This window comes from Mus pahari, chromosome 13 (genome assembly GCF_900095145.1).
Source record: "Mus pahari chromosome 13, PAHARI_EIJ_v1.1, whole genome shotgun sequence".
NCBI classification, from domain to species: Eukaryota; Metazoa; Chordata; class Mammalia; order Rodentia; family Muridae; genus Mus; species Mus pahari.
The window spans coordinates 96,488,085-96,508,473 of record NC_034602.1 but is presented as its reverse complement, the minus strand read 5'-3'; the positions used below and the strand labels follow the sequence as shown (position 1 = coordinate 96,508,473).

The window sequence follows — 20,389 nt, the reverse complement described above, 5'->3', positions numbered from 1 at the left end:
GTCTGAGTTATGTGGCTTTTGTCTTAAAATAAATCAAAATTTATATGGTGTGGCAAAGCTAGAGAAATGGCTAAGTTTCAGAGTACTTGCTGTTCTTGCAGAGAAGACCTGGGTTCAACTCTTAACATCCACATGGTAGCTCACAACTATGTACAGCTCTAGTCCCAGCGGCTTCAGGTCTTCTGGTCTCCCAGGGCACCAGGTGTGTAAGTGGCGTGTAGACCAGTATACATGAAGACAAACACTGGCAAACATGAAATAAAAATAAATCTTAAAATGATGACATAGACTCCTAACATCCCTTCTGTCAGTAGTCAGTAGAATAAGTACACATAAAATCAGTGACTCCATAGCATTGACTGACTGCTGTAGAGTATTTCACCATAAATTGAAAGATATATTTCTTTCAAATGCATGTGGAACATCAAAGCAACATTATTTTGAGCCATTAGTTAAACCTCAACAAATTTAGTTTTGTTTTTTTGAAGACTGTGTGTGTGTGTGTGTGTGTGTGTGTGTGTGTGTGTGTGTGTGTGTAGATACAGGCCATTGTGAGCTGTCTGATGTGGTTGTGAGAATTAAGCTTGGGTCTTCTAAAGAGCAGCAAGTGGTCTTAACTGCTTAGCCATCTCTCCAGCCCCTAAATTAAAAAAAAAAATTTAAAATTATACATGCAAAATATGTTCTCAGCCTTAAGGGTTAATAAGACAAGAAACCGTTAACATAATCTAGAAAACACTAAATATTTTAAAATGAAACTTCTAAACAATCATGGGTGAAAAAGAAAATCTCAAGGGATTTAAAAATATGGTATCAGATTTTTGAAGAACAACTAAAACAAACCTTCAAAGGGAGATTTATGGCATTAAATACTTATATTTGAGAAGGAAAGGTGTCTGATGTCTCTGTCCCCTGAGGAAACATCACATGCTTGGGTGACAGGTGCATGTCTACCTTAGGTACATTGAATATGTTTGTGACATGGTGGCAGAGGAGCCCATCACGCCCCATAGCAAGCCAATGCTGGTGAAATCTGTTGTCATGACCCCTGTGCCACTGTTCAGCAAGCAGAGGAATGGCTGCCGACCATTCTGTGAGGTCTATGTTGGAGAGGAGCGTGTAACCACCACATCCCAGGAATATGACAGGATGAAGTGAGTACAGATTTGGGATTTCTCACCCCTTGTTGTTTTGAGTCCCCTTACAAACTTCTGAAGCAGAATCTACCTTGTGTTCTGATTGACCTGTGTTAAGTGCAAATGATTTTATGTTGGGCTGAGGGTGGTAAAAGGGGAGTTATGTACAAGAGTGTATACACTCAGGAGGCAGAGGCAGGTGGATCTCTGAGTTCGAGGCCAGCCTGTTCTCCAGAGCAAGTTTCAGGGCAGCTAGGGCTACATAGAGAAGCCCTGTCTCAATAAACAAACAAAAAAGAGTGACTTCTTGGAATAACTTGGTACACAAACATCCAGAGAAGGTATGTATTCAAGTGTTTGGTAACATCTTAGAGCTCTCAGTTTATTTGTTTGTTTGTTTGTTTATACTTACATAAGCCAATGTCTCAATGTGTTCTAGGGAATTTAAAATTGAGGATGGCAAAGCTGTCATCCCCCTGGGCATAACAGTTCAAGGAGATGTGCTCATCATTATTTACCATGCCAGATCCACACTAGGAGGGAGGCTGCAGGCCAAGGTGAGTGTTACTGTGTGATTTGGCCTCTGGATTGACCTTACAACCCAGTGAGCTATAAGCTATTGTTCCATTAGTGTTTGTGCCAGTCCTCAATGCTCACTATATATGGCACAGGGCAAAGGGGGTTTTAGCCTGAAAGGTCCAGAATTTCCCCATTGAGGATAAGCCGTAATCTTCATGAAGAGCTGTTATACTTAGTCTTGGCACCTCTCCTGCCTCAGCCCAAGCTGCTCTAGCCCCTGTGTAGCCATCTTCTCTACTCTCACCAAGCATTTGGCAGGGCCCAGCCTCCAGATAGTGTTACCTTATCTGTCCTGTGCTTTGAATTCCGTTGAGAAGAACAGATTAGTTGGACCCAATCTGGCAGTTTATATTCTTGGGGAAGAACTCTGATCCAGAGTTAGTATGCACTCTCAATGGGTCTCCTACTGGTCTTCTTGTAGATGGCGTCTATGAAAATGTTCCAGATCCAGTTCCACACTGGGTTCGTGCCTCGAAACGCAACCACTGTGAAATTTGCAAAGTATGTTGGTGTTGCACTGTGCTGCTGTTGGAGAGGGACAGGTACCCAGAACCACTAGCTGAACACATGCATATGGGTCAGTCAAAAAAAAAAAAAGGCTAGCAAGTGAGAGACCTGCCACGTGATGCTGACTGTAAAGCTGAACCTGGGCCCTGAGCCTGTTTGTGTTTCCTGTCCCTCACAGTTTATGAAGGACCCAAGTTAGCTTCCACTTGGTACCTGATACCTTTGGACTGACCTTATGCATTTTTTTTTAGAGTTTAGCCAGTTAAGTCTGGATGTGGCATAACCAGTGGTGTAGCAAAGTTTACTCTATATTTGATTCTTTGCTCAGTACAGAGTTGGGAAATTTTGTTCTGGTTCTACCTTCTAGAAGCTAGATGTGTACATTGGGTTCTAGCAATAGACTCTAGCTTGTGGTGAACAGCTGGCATCACTTACCACTTCAAGGTTGTTGGTATAGCCTATAAGCATCATGATATATTTTCAGATTCACCTGTGTGGGTCTTGCTGGTGGACTCTCCTCATCATCAAGCACATTTATCAGCCCTGCGTAAAAAGGAAATGAGGGTTCCAGGCATGAGCAGAGAGTGTCCAGGGGTATGCCCCCTGCCATGTTGTGTTCTTGTTCTTTTCATTCCCCCAGTGGAAGCACTAGACAGAGCATGCCACAGGTCACAACTCCAGAAGACTATGTAGGTATATAAATGGTGTTTGCTAATCTCTTGCATTTGTATCTTTTTGATATTAATACCTTACTCTTTGTTTGTTTGAGACAAGGTCTCTTACTCTGTAGCTTAGACTCATACCAACTATGTTACCCAGGCATGTTGATCCTCCTGCCTCAGTTTCACAAGTGCTGGGATTGCAGGTGCCTTACTCTTTTTCTTGCAGACAGTAACTTCTGTGGTTTTCAACCACCATAGAAGCATGGTCAGGTTTTTTGTTTGTTTGTTTGTTTTGTTTTGAAAAAGACAAAATGATTGAAGACCAAGAAAATGGAGGCAGAAGAGTTACATGAATCAGATATTAGAGTTAATAAAAAGAATTTTTAATCTGATTAGTATTGAAGTGGTTTGAATGCCTCCACCAGGTTCATGCTGGAATGTAATTCCCATTGAGAGTTATTAAGAGACCTGGTGACTTTATCTGACTATGGTGTCTGGGTCTTGCTTTTGGAAGGCTCTTAAGATTAAATGAGGCCATGAACACAGGCCCCTAAACATTGGGATTGTACTTTATATAAGAGGAAGAAGCCTGGGATAGGATACTGTATCTGACCATATGAGGCCCAGAGCCAACTAGGACCCTACAAAGCTGCCGCCAGTCAAGAGCCTTCACCAAATTCAACCCCAGTCTCCAATCTCTCAGCCTTCAGAACCATGAAAAGCATACACTTTTATTTTCTCTGAATCAGTTATGATATTACAGCAACAGAAAATGGATCAAGACAATATATACAGGAAATCAAGGAGAGGGCCAGCAAGATGGCTCTGAAAATAAAGGTACTTGTTACCAAGCCTGGTGACTTGAGTTTGATTTAGGGACCAATAGGGTGGAAGGAAAAACCAAGCTCGTGCAAATTATTCTCTGACTTCTTAATTCAGGTTGTAACTCTTGTATGCATGCACACACACACAAACAAATTAAATATATTAAAATATAATAATTTTTAAAAAAGAAATCAGAGGTGAAAATGGAGCATTTCAGCAGACCTAGAATGTGGAGACAAGGCAGATATGATTTCTAGACCTGAAAACACAGCTGACGTGAGGAATGTGAGAATTGTCTTGGCAGCAGAACGGTCACTGTTTATTGTAAAGAATATATTTTTTAGACTGAGCACAGAGGAGGTGAAGGAAGACTGGACCTGAAAAGACAGATAAATGCTAGGTCTGACGGCAAAGGAGAAGAGCAGACTCAGCTCCTGGAAAAGTAGCTGACATCTGCCAATGAGGTGTCAGGGCTGTACATACCACACAGTGTTTGCAAATAACAAAAAGAGAAACCCTTGCTTCAGAACTTAGTTAAATTGCTGAAAGCACCTGATAGGGAGATGTCATGATTGTCATAGTGGCAAGGCTAACATCTGTCAGTGAACTGAAGAGCTAGTAGCCAGAAGTCAGGGCAGTATCATCTTAGGAGTGATGGAAATATGAAGATTCTGTATTTAGGGAAAGTGACCTTATATGGTGTGATCAATTTAGTAGATGTGTCCAGGGAAACAGAGAGAGGCAGTTTAGTACCAAAGGGCAGACAGAACAAACTAGAAGCAAGCCTGAAACTAGCTATAAGATATAACTAGCTATGAGGAAAATTGGGATGCTCACTGTAGTGAGTAAAATTAAGTGTATGTTCACTGCCTAACACATTGGAAATCATTCATTAACATCTGATTTAAGATTTGTTTGGAACTGGAAATGGTGGTGCACACCTTTAGTCTCAGCATTTGGGTGGCAGAAGTAGTCAGATTTGTGTGACTTTGAGGCCAGCTTGGTTTACATAGCAAGTTCCAGTACAGTTAGGATTGTGTAGAAAGATCCTATCTAAGAAAAAACGGGGGGGGGGGGAGGGGAGGGAGAAGGGGGGGGGGGGGGGGGAGAAAGAACGAGATTTGTTTGTAGTAAAATACCTAACAGCTGCACAAAGAGTCAAGATATGAAATGATCTCTCAGCCTCTGAGGCCTGAAAGTCAGCAATGTGTTAATTGCAAGTCAAGGAAGTTTGTTATGATTCCACAGAAAGCAATAATGAGCTTAATAAAGATAGAGGAGATGAAATGTGGAACACAAAATATAATTTAATATAGGTAAGATCAGAATGAAGAAAGGAAGAAACAGAACCAACAGAGATGGACAGAAGACAAGCAACACAGCAACAGATTCATCCCTAGTGTTTTGGTCTGATTCCAGATATACAAAATATTGGAGTTGTTAAGTAAACAACCCAACTAAAAAATTAGACCTCAAATGTGTGTAGTTTACAGGAACCATGTTTTAGAAATATATATGTAAAGATTAAAAAGGCTAAAAGTGATGGAACCTACCACACAAATGTAGGCTAAAGATCCATTACTATCAGTGACAAGGTGAAAAGCTTTGAGAGATAGCAGTGTAGAGGTGTAGTGTGCTGAAGGGCCAGTGAGGCAGCAGCAGACCATTCATGTATTTGTGGATACCCAATCACAGAATGGATAAATTACAGTTGATGTCATTTATTTTTTTCTTTCTTTTTCTTTTTTGGCAAGCAGAACAAGTAAGCAAATCATTATATAGATCTTTTATACAATAACTTCAGTTTTTCAAACTTCAGTCTGAAAAAAAAACAAAACAAAAAACTTATTTCTCTTTTTTGAAGTGTCCAGTGTGTGGCACTGTTGCTTGAGTTTGGGGGATACTTCAGACCACAGAAATGTGTTTTATTTGAGTATACTGGCTCTATAAGTAAGGCAAGAGCATTGACAAGAGAAGCATACATACATCCGTGTGCAGCAGGATTGCTCTACAGAGCAGCTGGACTGTAGAGGTAGAAAAGAATTGGGAACACCACCATCTGATGAGCCGGAGTGAGTCAGTCTGGTCGTGGGATTCACAGGAGATCTGAGGTATCCTGTGACTGAATGAGGGTCCAAGGGGGATTTCATACTATGTTATAGTCATGACACAAATCAGAAGTTTGTTTACAAGATACTACATGTGTGAGAATCCCCTTCGCTTCCCATTGGAGCCTGGACATGCCAGTATCTAGCCTCCAGGGCCTCTGAAGTCCTGTGACTTGAAACCCAGCTCTCTAGCTCCCTGACCACACACCCTCAATTGTGCCCTCACTGCCTTGCTGGCTAGGCTGGGCAGTCTCAAGGTCAGTTGGGCAGGGAAGTAAGAAATGACCTGTCCCCAGAACTCATCAACCTGTCTTAGAGGCTGAGCTTGCCAAGTGTACAGAACACTCTCCGTGGGCTCTCCTGCCTTGTTCTTCCATCCTCATTGATGGCAAGTTTCAGCCTCTCCTCCCTGTAGCCATCGTCTGCGTATAAGCCTAGCTGCTGTAGTTATTTATATCCCAATGGAAAGATACATATGGAGGGAAAACCCCTGTCACAGAGCCATCTTGCTCTGCCCTGTGCTGTGTTCTCCAGTGTGCAGAAGGTTGCATCCTAGGCACGAAGTAGTAAAGTAGGGGTCTAAAACATTGCAGGCTCATCTGCATACTTTTTTTATAATAGTAAACGAAATGAACCATTGCTTTGCCACCCACATAACTACCTTGCTCTCCCCAGCTTTCTTACACAGTGGTCATTGGTAACTACAAAATCACACAGATTCAGAGGCTCCCTTAGGACCAGGAGTATGTGGCCTCCCTTGACACCCAGGAGACCCCTGAAAGTGGATCACCATTGCTGTTTTTGTTTCTTAGATTTTGTTGGCAGTGGTGTTGATAGGTACAAAACTTTGTATGATGTAAAAGATATTGGGTGGCAAATGGATATGTTTTTGAATTTGAGTGTTTAGAGGGTAGGATTTCTTGGAGCAGTGTAGAACTACCACATGGGGACAGTTTGTAAAATGGCTAAAGTTGCTGCCTACAGGGTGGCCTAGCCCAGCCTCCTCTACTCCCCGCATTCCTCTGGTGTCTGAAGACCCCATGGCCTCCCCTCTTCCTACTCCCTGCCTATCCCTCTTCTCACGGCCCAGGTTGCTTCCCTGAGCCTTCAGCAAGCCTTGTTTCTGGCTTCTAGTGGTTAAATCCTAGAAGTCTTAGATTTATGATTACCTAGTAATTGATATTTTTGCTAAGATGTACATATTTTTATAAAAATTTACTTAAGATTTCAGCGTGCCTGATTTAAACCAGTCAAGTGCCTGTAGTATGTGTCTACTTGGAGGTGAGGGGTGGGGCCTAGGACCTCTGGTCAGGCTACAGGTCTGCTATGTGGAACCTGCCTTCCTGTTTTTCTGGATTTAGAAGTCATGCCATGGCAGTTATTCTGTCACTCTGAGCACCTGGCTTCCCATAGCAACTTCTGTGTTTCCCAACACAGTACTCAGTACTCTACCCCATCAACAGGGAAACCCTTCCTTGACACTAGGGTAGCAGGGCAGTAATCGTGTGTGCATCAGCCCCGCTCAAGTTCCCATGTTCCATGGGTAAGGGTGGTTATGTTCCTATTGTCTCACCCGCAGTCTTCGATTCTTTCTTTACCTGTAGATATGACCTGGATGCTTGTGATATTCAAGAGAAGTACCCAGATCTGTTCCAGGTGAACCTGGAAGTGGAGGTGGAGCCTAGAGACAGGCCCAGCCGAGAAGCTCCACCTTGGGAGAATACCAGCCTAAGGGGGTTAAACCCCAAGATCCTCTTTTCCAACAGGGAAGAGCAGCAGGACATTCTGTCTAAGTTTGGTAAGATGTGTCCTGTCTCTCAGTGTACTTGCTTGGAACCCAATTCTAGTTACTTTCACTTCTAGGTAAGATTTACAGGAACAGAGTTCTGCCTAAGGCTGGGCAGTACCTCTCCCCCTGGTTTTGGGCATCCCCACCTGCTCTATGCTTATTAGTAGAAACTCAATGTTAAATAAAGATACAGCTCTGGTACCACGGAAGGGAAAGACATGACACTGTGATCCTGAGGTCCTTTCATGAGTTCATAAGCCACATGAAACACCTGGGCCACCAGACATGGGCATAGCAGGAAAGTCCATTCTCTTGGCTGTGCAAAAGCAACCTCTAGAGCATCGGTTCTTAACCTAAGAGTCACAACCCCTTTGGTAAACCAGTTTCCAAGAATATTTGCATTAAGATCATGGCAGTCGCAAAATTACAGTTATAACATAGTAAGGAAAGTTTTATGTTGGGGTGGTCACCACATCATAAGGAACTGTTTTAAAGGGTTGTGTCATTAGGAGGGTTGAGAACTACTGCTCTGGTATTAGATCCTGTTGCTCTCTGAGTATATAAACCCTTGATCTATTTTGGGGGTTAACGTGAGTCTCTGACTGGGAAGGATTTCCTTCAAAGTTAGGTTTGTACCATAAGTTGACTTAGGTCATATTCTCTGGACATGACAATTTAAATGCCACGTTGAAGGTGGAACAGTTTACAAGTATTCTTAAAAGGAATATATATATTTGCTATATATTTGCGCACGTGTGTGTGTGTGTGTGTGTGTGTGTGTGTGTGTGTGTGTGTGTGTGTGTGTGTGTAATATGTTCTATGAGTGTGCTCTGTGTGTTCATGGGTAGGGCACAGCACTGAATATCCAGACCTTGTTCTCAAGGAACTGGTGCAGGTGCCCCTATGGCCTACTCTATCCTGTGCTCTGACTGTGCCTTGCCCTGTGTTGTACCTGGCACCGGTGGCCTGATGCCAGCCTTTTCCTGACAGGGAAGCCGGAGCTACCCCGGCAGCCGGGCTCCACAGCTCAGTATGATGCTGAGGCAGGGTCTCCGGAGGCTGAGATCACAGAGTCGGACTCACCGCAGAGCAGCAGTACGGACACCAACCACTTTCTTCACACACTGGATTGGCAGGGTAGGCATAGGGCATAGCTAATCATTCTTCGATGGGGTCCTGTCTGTCACATGACCCTGAGCTCTCTTGTCACTACTAATTTCTTGCATTAACCACACAGTTGCAGCATTCTACAAGAGCCATATGCTGAGTTCAGGTACTTAGGATAACAGGTCTCCTTACAGGGGCTATAGCCCTACACATTGGCCAGTTTTAGAAGTATTTATGTCAGTGGGGATCAAAACCAAGGCCGCATGCATGCCAGACAAATCCTCTACAACTGAGCTACACATTTAGCCTTGTTGTCTGGCACACAAACTAAGAATAGTATGTATTCTTTGAATACAGAAATAGGTACACACACACACACCACACACGAATGCACACACCCAAATGTGCATACACACACATGCCCACAAAGCCCAAGGTATCAATTTCATTTCATTATTGACTTGAAGTATTTTGCAGACCAAGTCCCTATATACATAGTTTCATTAACAGGCCCGTGGGGAACAGAGGAAAGTCTTCAGTAGAAGGATAAACTAAACCGTGGTGGTTGATCACATCCCCACCTGGGAATTACTTTATTTCTTACTGCCTCCAGTTTCTACTAGGCATCTTAGTCTCTTCCTCATGTCTCATAGCCTAGTTAATACAACTAAACACCTAGGATTTACCTACCACTTTGCTTCTTAACTTATAATCCAGGGTATGCCACTACCACTCAGGGAAGGACATTTCCCCAGGAAGTGCTATGGTGTGTCCCCTACTAGGCTTTCTTTTACCAAGTCTTTTCCATAGAAATGGAGAGGCTAGCAGCTGTACCTTGTTTGAGCCTGGGCTTCTTTGTTGTTGGATAGAGGCCAGTATTATGGCTCCATTGTGGTCTCTGAAGCTCAGGCCTCAAGAAATGTGCTCTGAAGCCTAAGATAGCCCACTGGGATTGACATGAGGGTCCTGGTGTTGGCAGTAATTTTATGACCTGGGCCCTGCTGAGACTTCTGCTTCTGTCAGCTTGTTCTGCTCTCCTATAGCTACTCTAGCATGTGGGTCAATCAGCCATTGGTTTTCTTTCCACAGAGGAAAAAGAACCAGAAACTGGTATAGACAATACCTCTCCTAAGGAGAGTCAGTCTGTCCTGATTGCAGACGGAGATGGAAGTGAAGTATCAGATGAAGAAGAGGCTTCATTCCCCAGTGAAGAGAGGAAACCAGGGACTGGAGAAGATACACCAAGGCTGACTGCTGGGACCAGACAGCAAGACTTAATATTTGATGTAGGCATGCTGGCTGCCCCACAGGAACCTGTACAGCCTGAAGAAGGTGTCGATCTCCTGGGGCTACACTCTGAGGGGGACTTGAGGCCCGCTGCCCCCTTACAGGCTTGTGGGGTCCCATCTAGCAACACTGACCTGTTGAGCTGCCTCCTTGAACCATCTGATGCTGCTCAAGTAGGGTCTCCTGGTGACCTGCTTGGTGGTGAGGCTCCACTGCTGCTAGCAAGCCCAGTTTCTTCTCTTGGGGTGCAGAGCAGCCTACAAGGAAAAGTCCCTGACACTGGTATGCATTTCAGTTATGCAGAAAATTGGCTTCGTAGTAATGAACAAGGCTTAACTATTCCTGCCATGTAGAAAAAGGATCATCCTGTTAATATTGACATCTGGTGGGAACCACTTTCTGTAGAAACCGCATGTGACTGCATTAGTTCCAATGGTCTCAGTTCACAAGCCAGAACCGCCAGCTCTGGCTTCAGGTGATGCTGTATCCATGGAACAGTCCTAAGATGTAGGACGTTAGAAGGTCCATATATCCCTGAGTGGGCTGCTGGGTGGGCTGAGTTCACATTGCTGAGGAAAGTGGAGGACTGAGAGCAGGGCAGCAAGGCTCCCGGGACACAGGCCAAGGTATAATGCTTGTCCCTGCCTTGCCTCTGTCTCCTAGTGGACCCATTTGACCAGTTCCTGCTGTCATCCAACTCAGACACCCAGCCCTGCTCCAAGCCTGATCTCTTTGGAGAGTTTCTCAACTCTGACTCTGTAGCTTCCTCAACTGCCTTCCCATCCACCCACAGTGCCCCACCCCCATCCTGTAGCACTGCCTTCTTGCACCTGGGTAAGTATGGCTATGATAAATATTACATTGAAGCCACGAGCTTATGTGTGGAAAGGCCTAGGAGCACCGACTTCCTGCAGGCCTGGGGATTGGGCTTGGGGGTGGAACAGTGGGCATAAGGGCTTCTGTCTACTTAGCTCTGAGGTACTGGGCCTAACGTATACCTCTTAGTGCCTTTCACAAAGTCTAGGGCTTCCCAAGGCCTAGCAGGACACAATGTCGTCTTTTTCTCATCTCCTTAAGTTGTCGCCTCAAACCTGGAGCAGGTTCCACTGCTGCTTACAGGCCCTGCTAGTGGGTATCTCTGCAGCTCTCAGACTGGGGCTGTGACTCATACAGTTGCTTCTGCCAGAAGCGTCTAGGAGATGGGAATGACAGGTTAGGGGACAGAAGAGTCCAGGTATATGATGAAATAACAGGATGGCTAAAGATTGGTGTGTGCATGTGGGAGCAGCAGGCATGACCCATTTAAGCAGAAGTTGCTATATCTTGGAGAGAAAGCTTGGTTCTTCTTCCTAGCAGAGAACAGATGGTCTGGGGTATACTCTGGAGACAGCTGACTGCTCCAAATGGCTTGTGGGTAGAAAATATGACATATGGCTGTGCCATGCTGGAGTGGGTACATGACCAGCAGAGGACACAAGGACTAGCTCTAGACTCCAGGGAGTTCCTGAATATGCCTATGAGTCCTTTACCTGTCATGGTGGTTTAGAGAAAGGCAGCATATAAATGTCACTGCTGCCCTATGAAGATGTTGTCTGCTGACCTCCGTTGCTCAGCTTTATGTCGATCTGCTACATCCTCAGGACCATCAGGAAAAAGGCCAGATGATAATGGCTGAGCCCAGCTAGTTCTGATGACCAATCTTGTGAGTTCAGGGTATCAATCACCAGGTGTGCAAAGTACTGCCTCAACTGCCTAGCCACATTGGTCCCTTGGATTGTATGCTGGGCCAGCAGGTTGCCTCCTGCTTATACCTGGAGATGAGAGAGGTCCCCAAGCCATCATGTGGACTGAGAAAGCACATATACTAAACCCAAGCCCTGCTTTTCTCTGCCTTCTTCCAGGGGATCTGCCAGCAGAGCCCAGCAAGATAATAGCTTCATCCAGCCACCCAGATCTGCTAGGAGGATGGGATACGTGGGCTGACACTGCTACACCTGGGCCGGCCTCCATTCCGGTACCAGAAGGTATGACCACCAACCCCACTGTTAGCTGGTCTCTCAGTATGCTATCAACTGTGACCATAGAGTCTCCCCATGCCCTTTGGAGAAGAGAAGGAGGCGGGGCTTATTTACAGGTTCCTGTATGTTCTAGTTAGCCTAACATGTGTGTTAACCACAGAGTTCTCTGTTCAATGGGAGCATAGACATGCTATAAAAGCTTTAACCTTTGTTGAGTGACAAAAGTGTGCACCCCTCCTATTCCATGTTTTTCCTTTTTCATGAAGGCAAATAGTTTTGGACATAAGTCCTTGCCTGTGTATAATCAATTGCCCCGTTTGTTTACCTACATGATTTTCTATATTTTTCTGTGTTCTCTGAGGGACCCTCAGAAAGGCTGTGTTACTTGCGTGTATCATGGCTCCTAGAATATGCCCTATTGATCATGTGAATTACAAGGAGTTGTTCATATTTGTGAACATCCATCTGACCACTCTGTGTACCTATAGTTCTATCTTGCTGGCACATTCTGATCCAACACAGTCCTGTTTGCAAAGTCTGTGACACACATCACCCCACCCCCCCACCCCCAGTACTATTTTATCGATTTATTTGCTTAGAAACAGGAATCTTTGGTTTCTCATCATAGTTGGATTTTAATTTTAAAAACATTTTAAAATTTAGTAAGCATTTTTTTAAAGTTGTACATTTATTTTAACGTGTGCGTATGTCACGATGCATTTGTAGAAGTCAGAGGGTAACTATTATTTTCTGTGCTTTTGGCTGTGGGCTTTTTGTTTTGTTTTATGCAGGGTTATTTCAAATTCTTTTTTTTTTTTAAGATTTATTTATTTATTATATGTAAGTACACTGTAGCTGTCTTCAGACACTCCAGAAGAGGGAGTCAGATCTTGTTACGGATGGTTATAAGCCACTATGTAGTTGCTGGGATTTGAACTCTGGACCTTTGGAAGAGCAGTCAGGTGCTCTTACACAATGAGCCATCTCACCAGCCCCAGCCCTCATATTCTTTATTAAACCCTTTTCACATTGGGAATTCATGTTTGTTTGTTTGTTTGTTTTATTACATTCTGACTGCAGTTTCTCCTTCGCCATTCTCCATCCCTCTTCAGAAAAGGGCAGGCATATCATAGATATCAGCCACTCATAGCATCTCAAGTTGCATAATGACTAGGCACCTCTTCTCCTATTAAGGCTGGATGAGACAACCCAGCAGGCAACAAAGTCAGAGATAGCCCCTGCTCCCATTATTAGGAGTCCCACAAGAAGACCAAGCTACACAACTGTAACATATGTACAGAGGGCCTATGTCAGTCTCATGGAGGCTCCCTGGTTGGCAGTTCAGTCTCTGTGAGCCCCTATCAAACCCAGGTTAGTTGATTCTGTGGGTTTTCTTATGGTTTCCGTGACCTCTCTTGCCCCTACAATCCTCCTTCCTCCTCTTCCATAGGATTTTCCCAAGCTTCACCTAATGTTTAGCTGTGGGTCTCAGCACCTGTTTCCATCAGTTGCTAGGTGAAGCCTCTCTAGTGACAATTGGGCTAGACAGCAGTCTATGAGTATAGCGGATCATCATCAGGGATCATCTCATTAACTTTTTTTTTTTTTTAATGTCAACCATGCTTAGTTCTATCCTAGATCTCTGGGCATACAGCCTTTGGGTCCTGGCCTCTAGGCAGTGTCAAGGGTGGGGTGCCTCTCATGGTATGAGTCTCAAGCTAAATCAGTCATTAGTTGGCCACTCTCACAATTTCTGCACCAGCTACCCCAGCATCTTGTAGGTAGGACAAATTTTAGGTTGAAAGTTTGTGGTTGGGTTGGTGTCTTAGTTCCTCCACTGAAAGTCTTGCCTGGTTACAGAAGATGGCCAGTTCAGGCTCTGTGTCCCCCATTGCATCTATGAGGGTCATCCTCATAGATTGCTGGGAGTTTCCATTGACCATTTGGGATTCCTCTGTTGAGAATTCTGTTTAGAGCTACACTCCAATTTTTAATATGGTTATTTGGTTTGTTGATGTCTATCTAATTTCTTAAGTCCTTTTTTTTGTTTGTTTGTTTTTCGAGACAGGGTTTCTCTGTGTAGCCCTGACTGTCCTGGAACTCACTCTGTAGAACAGGCTGGCCTTGAACTCAGAAATCTGCCTGCCTCTGCCTCCCAAGTGCTGGGATTAAAGGCATGTGCCACCACGCCCAGCTTCTTGAGTTCTTTATATATTTTGGAAATTAGATCTCTGTCAGATGTAGGGTTGGTAAATAACTTTTCCCATTCTCTAGGCTGCCGATTTGTTCTGTTAACAGTGTCCTTTGCCTTACAGAAGGTTTTCAATTTCATGATGTCCCATTTATTGAATGCTCACCTTAGTACCTGTATGATCAGTGTTCTGATAATGTATGAAGCTGTCTCCTATGCTGGTGTGTTCAAGGCTATTCCCCACTTGTATCAGATTTTATTATATCTGATTTTATGTTGAGGTCTTGGATCCACTTGGACTTGAGTTTTATTTCAGGGTGATAGATATAGAACTGTTTGCATTTTAATGTACTGACATCCAGTTAGAAGCATCATTTGTTGAAGATGCTTTTTTTTTTCCATTATATAATTTCGGCTTCTTTGTCAAAAATCAAGTTGTTGATAGGTGTGCAGATTTACTTCAGAATCTTTGATTAGATTTGATTGATCAACTTGTCTGTTTTTATGCCAGTACCATGCGGTTTTTATCACTATTACTCTATAGTACAACTTTAAATCAGGGATGGTGATACTTCCAGAAGTTCTTTTATTGTTTTAGCTATCCTGGGATTTTTGTATTTCCATATGAAGTTGAGTATTGCTTTTTCAAGGTCTATAAAGAATTGTGTTGGGATATTGATGGAAATTATGTTGAATCTGTAGATTGCTTTTGATAAGATGTCCATTTTCACTATGTTAACCCTACCAATCCATGAGCATGGGAGATCTTTCCATCTTCAGATGTTTTTTCCAATTTCGTTTTTCAAGCACTTGTCATACAGGTCTTTCACTTGCTTGGTTAGAGTTTATGGCTATTTGAAGGGTGTTGTTTCCCTGATTTCTTTCTCAGCCCATTTATTGTTTGTATGTAAGAAGGCTACTGATTTTTTTTTTTTTTAATTAATTTTGTATTCAGCCACTTCCTTGAAGGAGTTTATCAGCTGTAGGAATTCCCTGGAAAAATTTTAGGTGTCACTTGTGTATCCTATCATATCATCTACAGATAGCAATACTTTGACTTCTTACTTTCCAGTTTGTATACCCTTGATCTCCTTTAGCTGTCTTTTTGTTCTAGCTAGGACTTCAAGTACTGCTATATTGAATAGATATGGAGAGAGTAAACAGCCTTGTCTTGTCCCTGATTTTAGTAGAATTGCTTTAAGTTTTTCTCCATTTAATTAGATATTGGCCACTGCTTGTTGTATTTTGCCTTTATTATGTTTATGTCTGTCCCTTTTAACCCTGATCTCCAGAACTTACCGTGAAGAGGTGTTGAATTTTGTCAAAGGCTTTTTCAGCATCTAATGAGATGATCATATGGGTTTTTTCTTTCAGCTTACTTATATGGTGAATTACATTGAGAAATTTTCATATGTCGAACCTTCCAGACATCTTTAGGATGAAGCCTACTTGATCATAGTGGGTGATCTTTTTGATGTGTTCTTGGATTCAGTTTGCAAGTATTTTATTGACTATTTTTACATCAATGTTCCTGAGGGAAATTGGTCTATAATTCTCTTTCCTTGTTAAGTCTTTGTATGGTTTGAGTATCAGGGTAACTGTGGCTACATAAAATGAATTTGCCGGTGTTATTTCTGTTTTAGTATGTGTCAAGGGGACTTTCTTTTTTGGTCTGATCTAAACTTCTTGTATGTTTATAGGCATCTCTTTCTTTAGGATAGAAAAATTTTCTTATGATTTTGTTGAAAATATTTTCTGGGGCCGGACAATGATGGCGCATGCCTTTAATCCCAGCACTTGGAGGCAGAGGCAGGAGAATTTCTGAGTTCGAGGCCAGCCTGGTCTACAGCGTGAGTTCCAGGACAGCCAGGGCTAAACAGAGAAACCCTGTCTCAATAAACCAGGGGAGGAGGAGGAGGAGGAGGAGGAGGAAAATTATTTTCTCGATCTTTGAGCTGGGAATCTTATTATTATTCTTAGGTTTGGTTTTTTCATAGTGTTCCAGACTTCCTGGGTATTTTGTGTCAGGAACTTATAGATTTAACATTCTCTTTGACCGATTTATCAGTTTCTTCAGTCATACACCTGAGAATTCTTCCTTCCATTCCTTGTATTCTGTTGGTGATGCTTGCATCTTTAGTTCCTGTTCACTTACCTAGATTGTCCATCTCTATGATTCCCTCAGTTTAAGTTTTCTTCTTTGCTTCTATTTCCATTTTCAAGTATTGAACAGTTCATTAATTTCCTTAATCTGTTTGTTTTCATTTTCCTGAATTTATTCAAGGGGTTTATTCATTTCCTCTTTAAGGACCTCTATCATCTTCATAAAATTGGATTTAAGGTCATTTTCTTGTGCTTCAGCTGTGTTGGAATATCCAGGACTAGCTGCAGTGAGTGGGATAGCAGGACTCTGGTGCCTCCATACTGCTCTGACTGTTGTTGATTGTGCTTACACTGGCCTCTGGTCGTCTGGGTTTGAGGTTATTATAGGTTTAGGTACTGATTTTTGAGTTTGTCTTTGTTAGATGGATGATTTTTGTTTTTTTTTGTTTTGTTTTGTTTTTTTGTTTTTCTCCCTTAGTTCCTGTTTCCTCTCTGGTCTTCTGGCCTGAGTGGTCTAGGGTTCTGGTTACCAGTGAGTTTTCAGGTCTAGTAGGCTGTCTCTGCTGAGGTTTTTGCAGGCTGCATGACCTCTGGGGTTTTGGGTACCAATGTTGCCTCTTGGGTTCCAAGTACCAGCATGGCCTCTGGAAATCTGGGTACCTGCTTTGTGTCTGGGCTTCCTAATATAACATAGTCTCCAGAAAATCAAAAGTCTTCTACTGGAGTTGTGGGCCAGAATATGAAGCCCAGGAAAAGGCTTGCAGTTGGGGGCTGTTGGAAGGGCTTTAAGGAGTGCTCTTGGACCATGGGCAGTGTCTTACCAGGGGTCCTTAGTGCTGGTGTGGCCTCCAATAAAGCAGATATCTTCTGCTGCCTCTATCTCCCAAGTGCTGGGATTAAAGGCATGTGCCATTACTGCATGGCACTAAATTTAATTTTCAAGAGATTTTTTTACATTGCGTTAATTTATGGGGCATGCAGGGTGGGGGAACAATGTGCCTATCACGGTAGGCATATAGAGTTAGAAGACAGCTTGGGTAACTCCATCCTCTGCTTTCACCAAAAGGTCCCAGGGATTGTGGTGCATAGTGATTGAACTCAGGACATCAGATTTGGCAGCATATGCCTTTACCCACGATGCCATCTAGCCAGCTCTTTTTTTTTTATTTATTACTATTACTATTGTTATCATTATTATTAAAATAGGTGTTTGTCCATGTATGAGTGTGGATTTACATCTTCTGTGACACATGTGCGCACATTTGGAACTCAGAACAACTTTTTGAGGTCAATATTTTCCACCTTGTTGAGGCAGTCTCTCATTTTTGCTGCACCAGCTGGCTCACAATCTTCTAAGCAATTCTTCTGATTCTACTTCTCATGTCACCAAGTACCAGGATTGCAGATGTACACATTTAGCTTTTTCATGTGTTCCAGGATCAGTCTCAGGTCATGAAGCTTACATAGCAAGCCCTTTTACCTGCTGAGCCATCTCGTTGGCTCACTTGTTTTATTTTGTTTTGTTTTAAGATGGAATCTTACTGTACACCTCTGGCTGTCCTGGATTTCAGGAGACCAGGCTTGCCTTGAACTTAACAGAGATTCTACCTGCTTTTTATGTGCAAATGTTATTACATGGGTGCTGAGATCTGAACATTGATCCTTATGATTGAGCAGCAAGCACTCTTGACCACTAAGCCATCTTTCCATCTCCATAGCCACCATTTTTAATGACCAGATAACATTTTGAGTAGTTGTGCAATAATTATTTCAAGATTTTATGCTTAGACTAGTCTCAAATTTACATTATTATATCATGAAGAACAGTCACATTTTAGAGAGATTATAACAAATGGTAATATAATGTCAGAACAATGAAGACATTTTCTGGTTCTTGGTACCAAATGTTCCGTGATTTCTCTGAGGAGCAGTGTGGATGCTGGAGCCAGCTACTCTTCCAGGTGTGTTCTGTGTGTACTTAAAGAATTACCAAACCTTGAGTGGGGCCTTTGGTTCTGAAAGGGAGGATCAGGAACTTTGGATGACTATGTTTCTTTCTGTGCTGTGCAAGTCTAATGGCCTTTGTCCTTTTTCCAGGTACCCGCTTCTCTTCTGCAGGTCACCCAGCCCCTCTGGGCCCCAACTCCAGCCAAACCAAGTCTCAGAACCTCGACCCATTTGCTGATCTCAGTGATCTCAGCTCTAACCTCCAAGGTAATGAGTAGCCAACCCTATGTGGCAATAATATTACACTCCTGTGTCCAGGGCCCTCAGGAGCTTGTGTCTGTCTCCATTCTGAATGCCCACTAACTAGAAGACTATAAAATAGGAGTTGGTAGAATTAATGTTGATATATGGCCTTCACGACCATGCAGTATCTGTCCCAGCTAATTCCAGGGTTATGGTATGTCCAGGAAGTACGAGCACCCTAGGAGTTGGTGAGGCTTTGCTTAGTACAAGGTGTTGACATCGACATTCTCTTGGTAAGGGTCAGCCATGGAGTCAAATGCTGCTCCTTGCAGTGTCCATGCCTGTCGTGAGGCTGGCTCACATTTTGTAACTCCTGTCTTCACAACCTGAGCTTCCCAGACACCATCTCAGGTTTGTCTTCTAAGATGAATCTCCCTTGAGATCCTCAGCTTCTTTGTCAGTACCTCCTCTTCATAGCTTCTAAGAAGGGAAGTACAATAAGCTATAGGTAGGGCATGTAGTTTCTGGTTGAGGATATTATCAGGTTGCTTGATGCACGGGACTTGATTGTTCTGGTGTCTGTCTTAGGTGGTAGTAATGTCACTCACTAAAACATAACTGGCCATGGCTGACACCAGGCACCTAAAATTCTCATCTCTGGTTTCTTGACCCTGTGACTATTTGTTTCCAGTACTAGCACCCTGGGTGGGCCCTTTCCTGCCCCTTCTCTTCCTTTCTGACTTTACTCTGTTCTTAGATTGAATGAAGAGTTCTTCTCTTAACACTTCTCATAGTGTTAACTTCCTGTGTGCTTTTTCTTTTTTTCTTAATTGTCTCCATTTGTTTCAAATTGCTCTATATTTCTGGGATCTTCTAGGGATTCCTGCCTGATCTCTTTGTCTTTCTTGTCACTATGTGGACTTGGAGTTGATGGGTCTGAACACAGGATGGGGCTACAGGTATCTCCTTAGGAAAAATGTTTGCCTTCCTGGACAGTTCTAGCCAGGAAGTTCTAGTTCAACTCTTTCATACCCTTGGGAAAACAGTAGCCCTAAAGGAAACCAGACCAAAAACTAAGTAAGCCCAAGTCATAAATGAATATGGCAGCATATACCATCTGTCACAAGGGCTACTTGGTTGTTGTAGGCTATATTGGTAGCACAGAGTGCAGATTCTTCCAACAGGATAAAAGAATTGAAATCAAAGTGTACTCTGACCATCAGAATTAGTGATAGTAAGAATACAAAGGAAAACAGTACTTTAAATGGCACAGGGGAGGCCCAGGAAATATCAGTGTACTGGACTGAGTGAAATATCTTACATCATAGGACCTGGGACATACAACTAGAGAATGCTACAGGGTGTAGGTTACATACTTTAGAAAAGATGAATTAACCAGGCTTTAATCCCAGTACTTGGGAGGCAGGGACAGGGACAGGTAGGTCTCTTAAGTTCAGTGCCACTTTGATCTATGGAGAGAGGGAGACAGTTCCAGAACAACCAAGGCTATACAGAGAAATTCTTTCTTGGGGGGGGGGGGGAATAAAAGGAAGGAAGGCAAAAAAGGCTGGGCTATGTCATCAATAAATGACATCTCAAGGAGTTCGAAAGAAAAGAGCAATCTATAGCAAACAGGAAGATGGAGAAAACTTTTTGATGAATGAATCAGGGACTGGGAATATGTCACTTAGCAGAATACATGCCTAGGATATACAAGACCTTGGGTTTAAATTCCAGCACCAAATCAGGTATCATGATACACTTTTAGTTCCAACACTTGGAAGTAGAGGCAGGAGGATCAGAGAAGTTCAAGGTTGTCTTTGGTTTCAAAAATGAGTTGAAGCCAGCCTGGATTACATGAGGTTCTTCAGCAATAAATAAATGAAA

General features: G+C 43.0%; 1 protein-coding gene across 3 annotated transcripts in view; it reads left to right on the top strand.

The window, feature by feature from the left end:
• Gak (cyclin G associated kinase) overlaps nucleotides 1–20,389 on the top strand; it is a 63,497-nt gene that overhangs the window by 36,640 nt on the left and 6,468 nt on the right. For all 3 annotated transcript variants that reach the window (XM_029544928.1, XM_021210177.2, XM_029544929.1), the window contains 9 exons: nucleotides 960–1,154; nucleotides 1,576–1,693; nucleotides 2,137–2,216; nucleotides 7,422–7,615; nucleotides 8,597–8,743; nucleotides 9,803–10,282; nucleotides 10,664–10,834; nucleotides 11,902–12,024; nucleotides 18,410–18,526. In XM_029544928.1, the coding sequence (XP_029400788.1) occupies nucleotides 960–1,154; nucleotides 1,576–1,693; nucleotides 2,137–2,216; nucleotides 7,422–7,615; nucleotides 8,597–8,743; nucleotides 9,803–10,282; nucleotides 10,664–10,834; nucleotides 11,902–12,024; nucleotides 18,410–18,526 (1,625 nt within the window). The remainder of the gene's footprint in view (nucleotides 1–959; nucleotides 1,155–1,575; nucleotides 1,694–2,136; nucleotides 2,217–7,421; nucleotides 7,616–8,596; nucleotides 8,744–9,802; nucleotides 10,283–10,663; nucleotides 10,835–11,901; nucleotides 12,025–18,409; nucleotides 18,527–20,389) is intronic.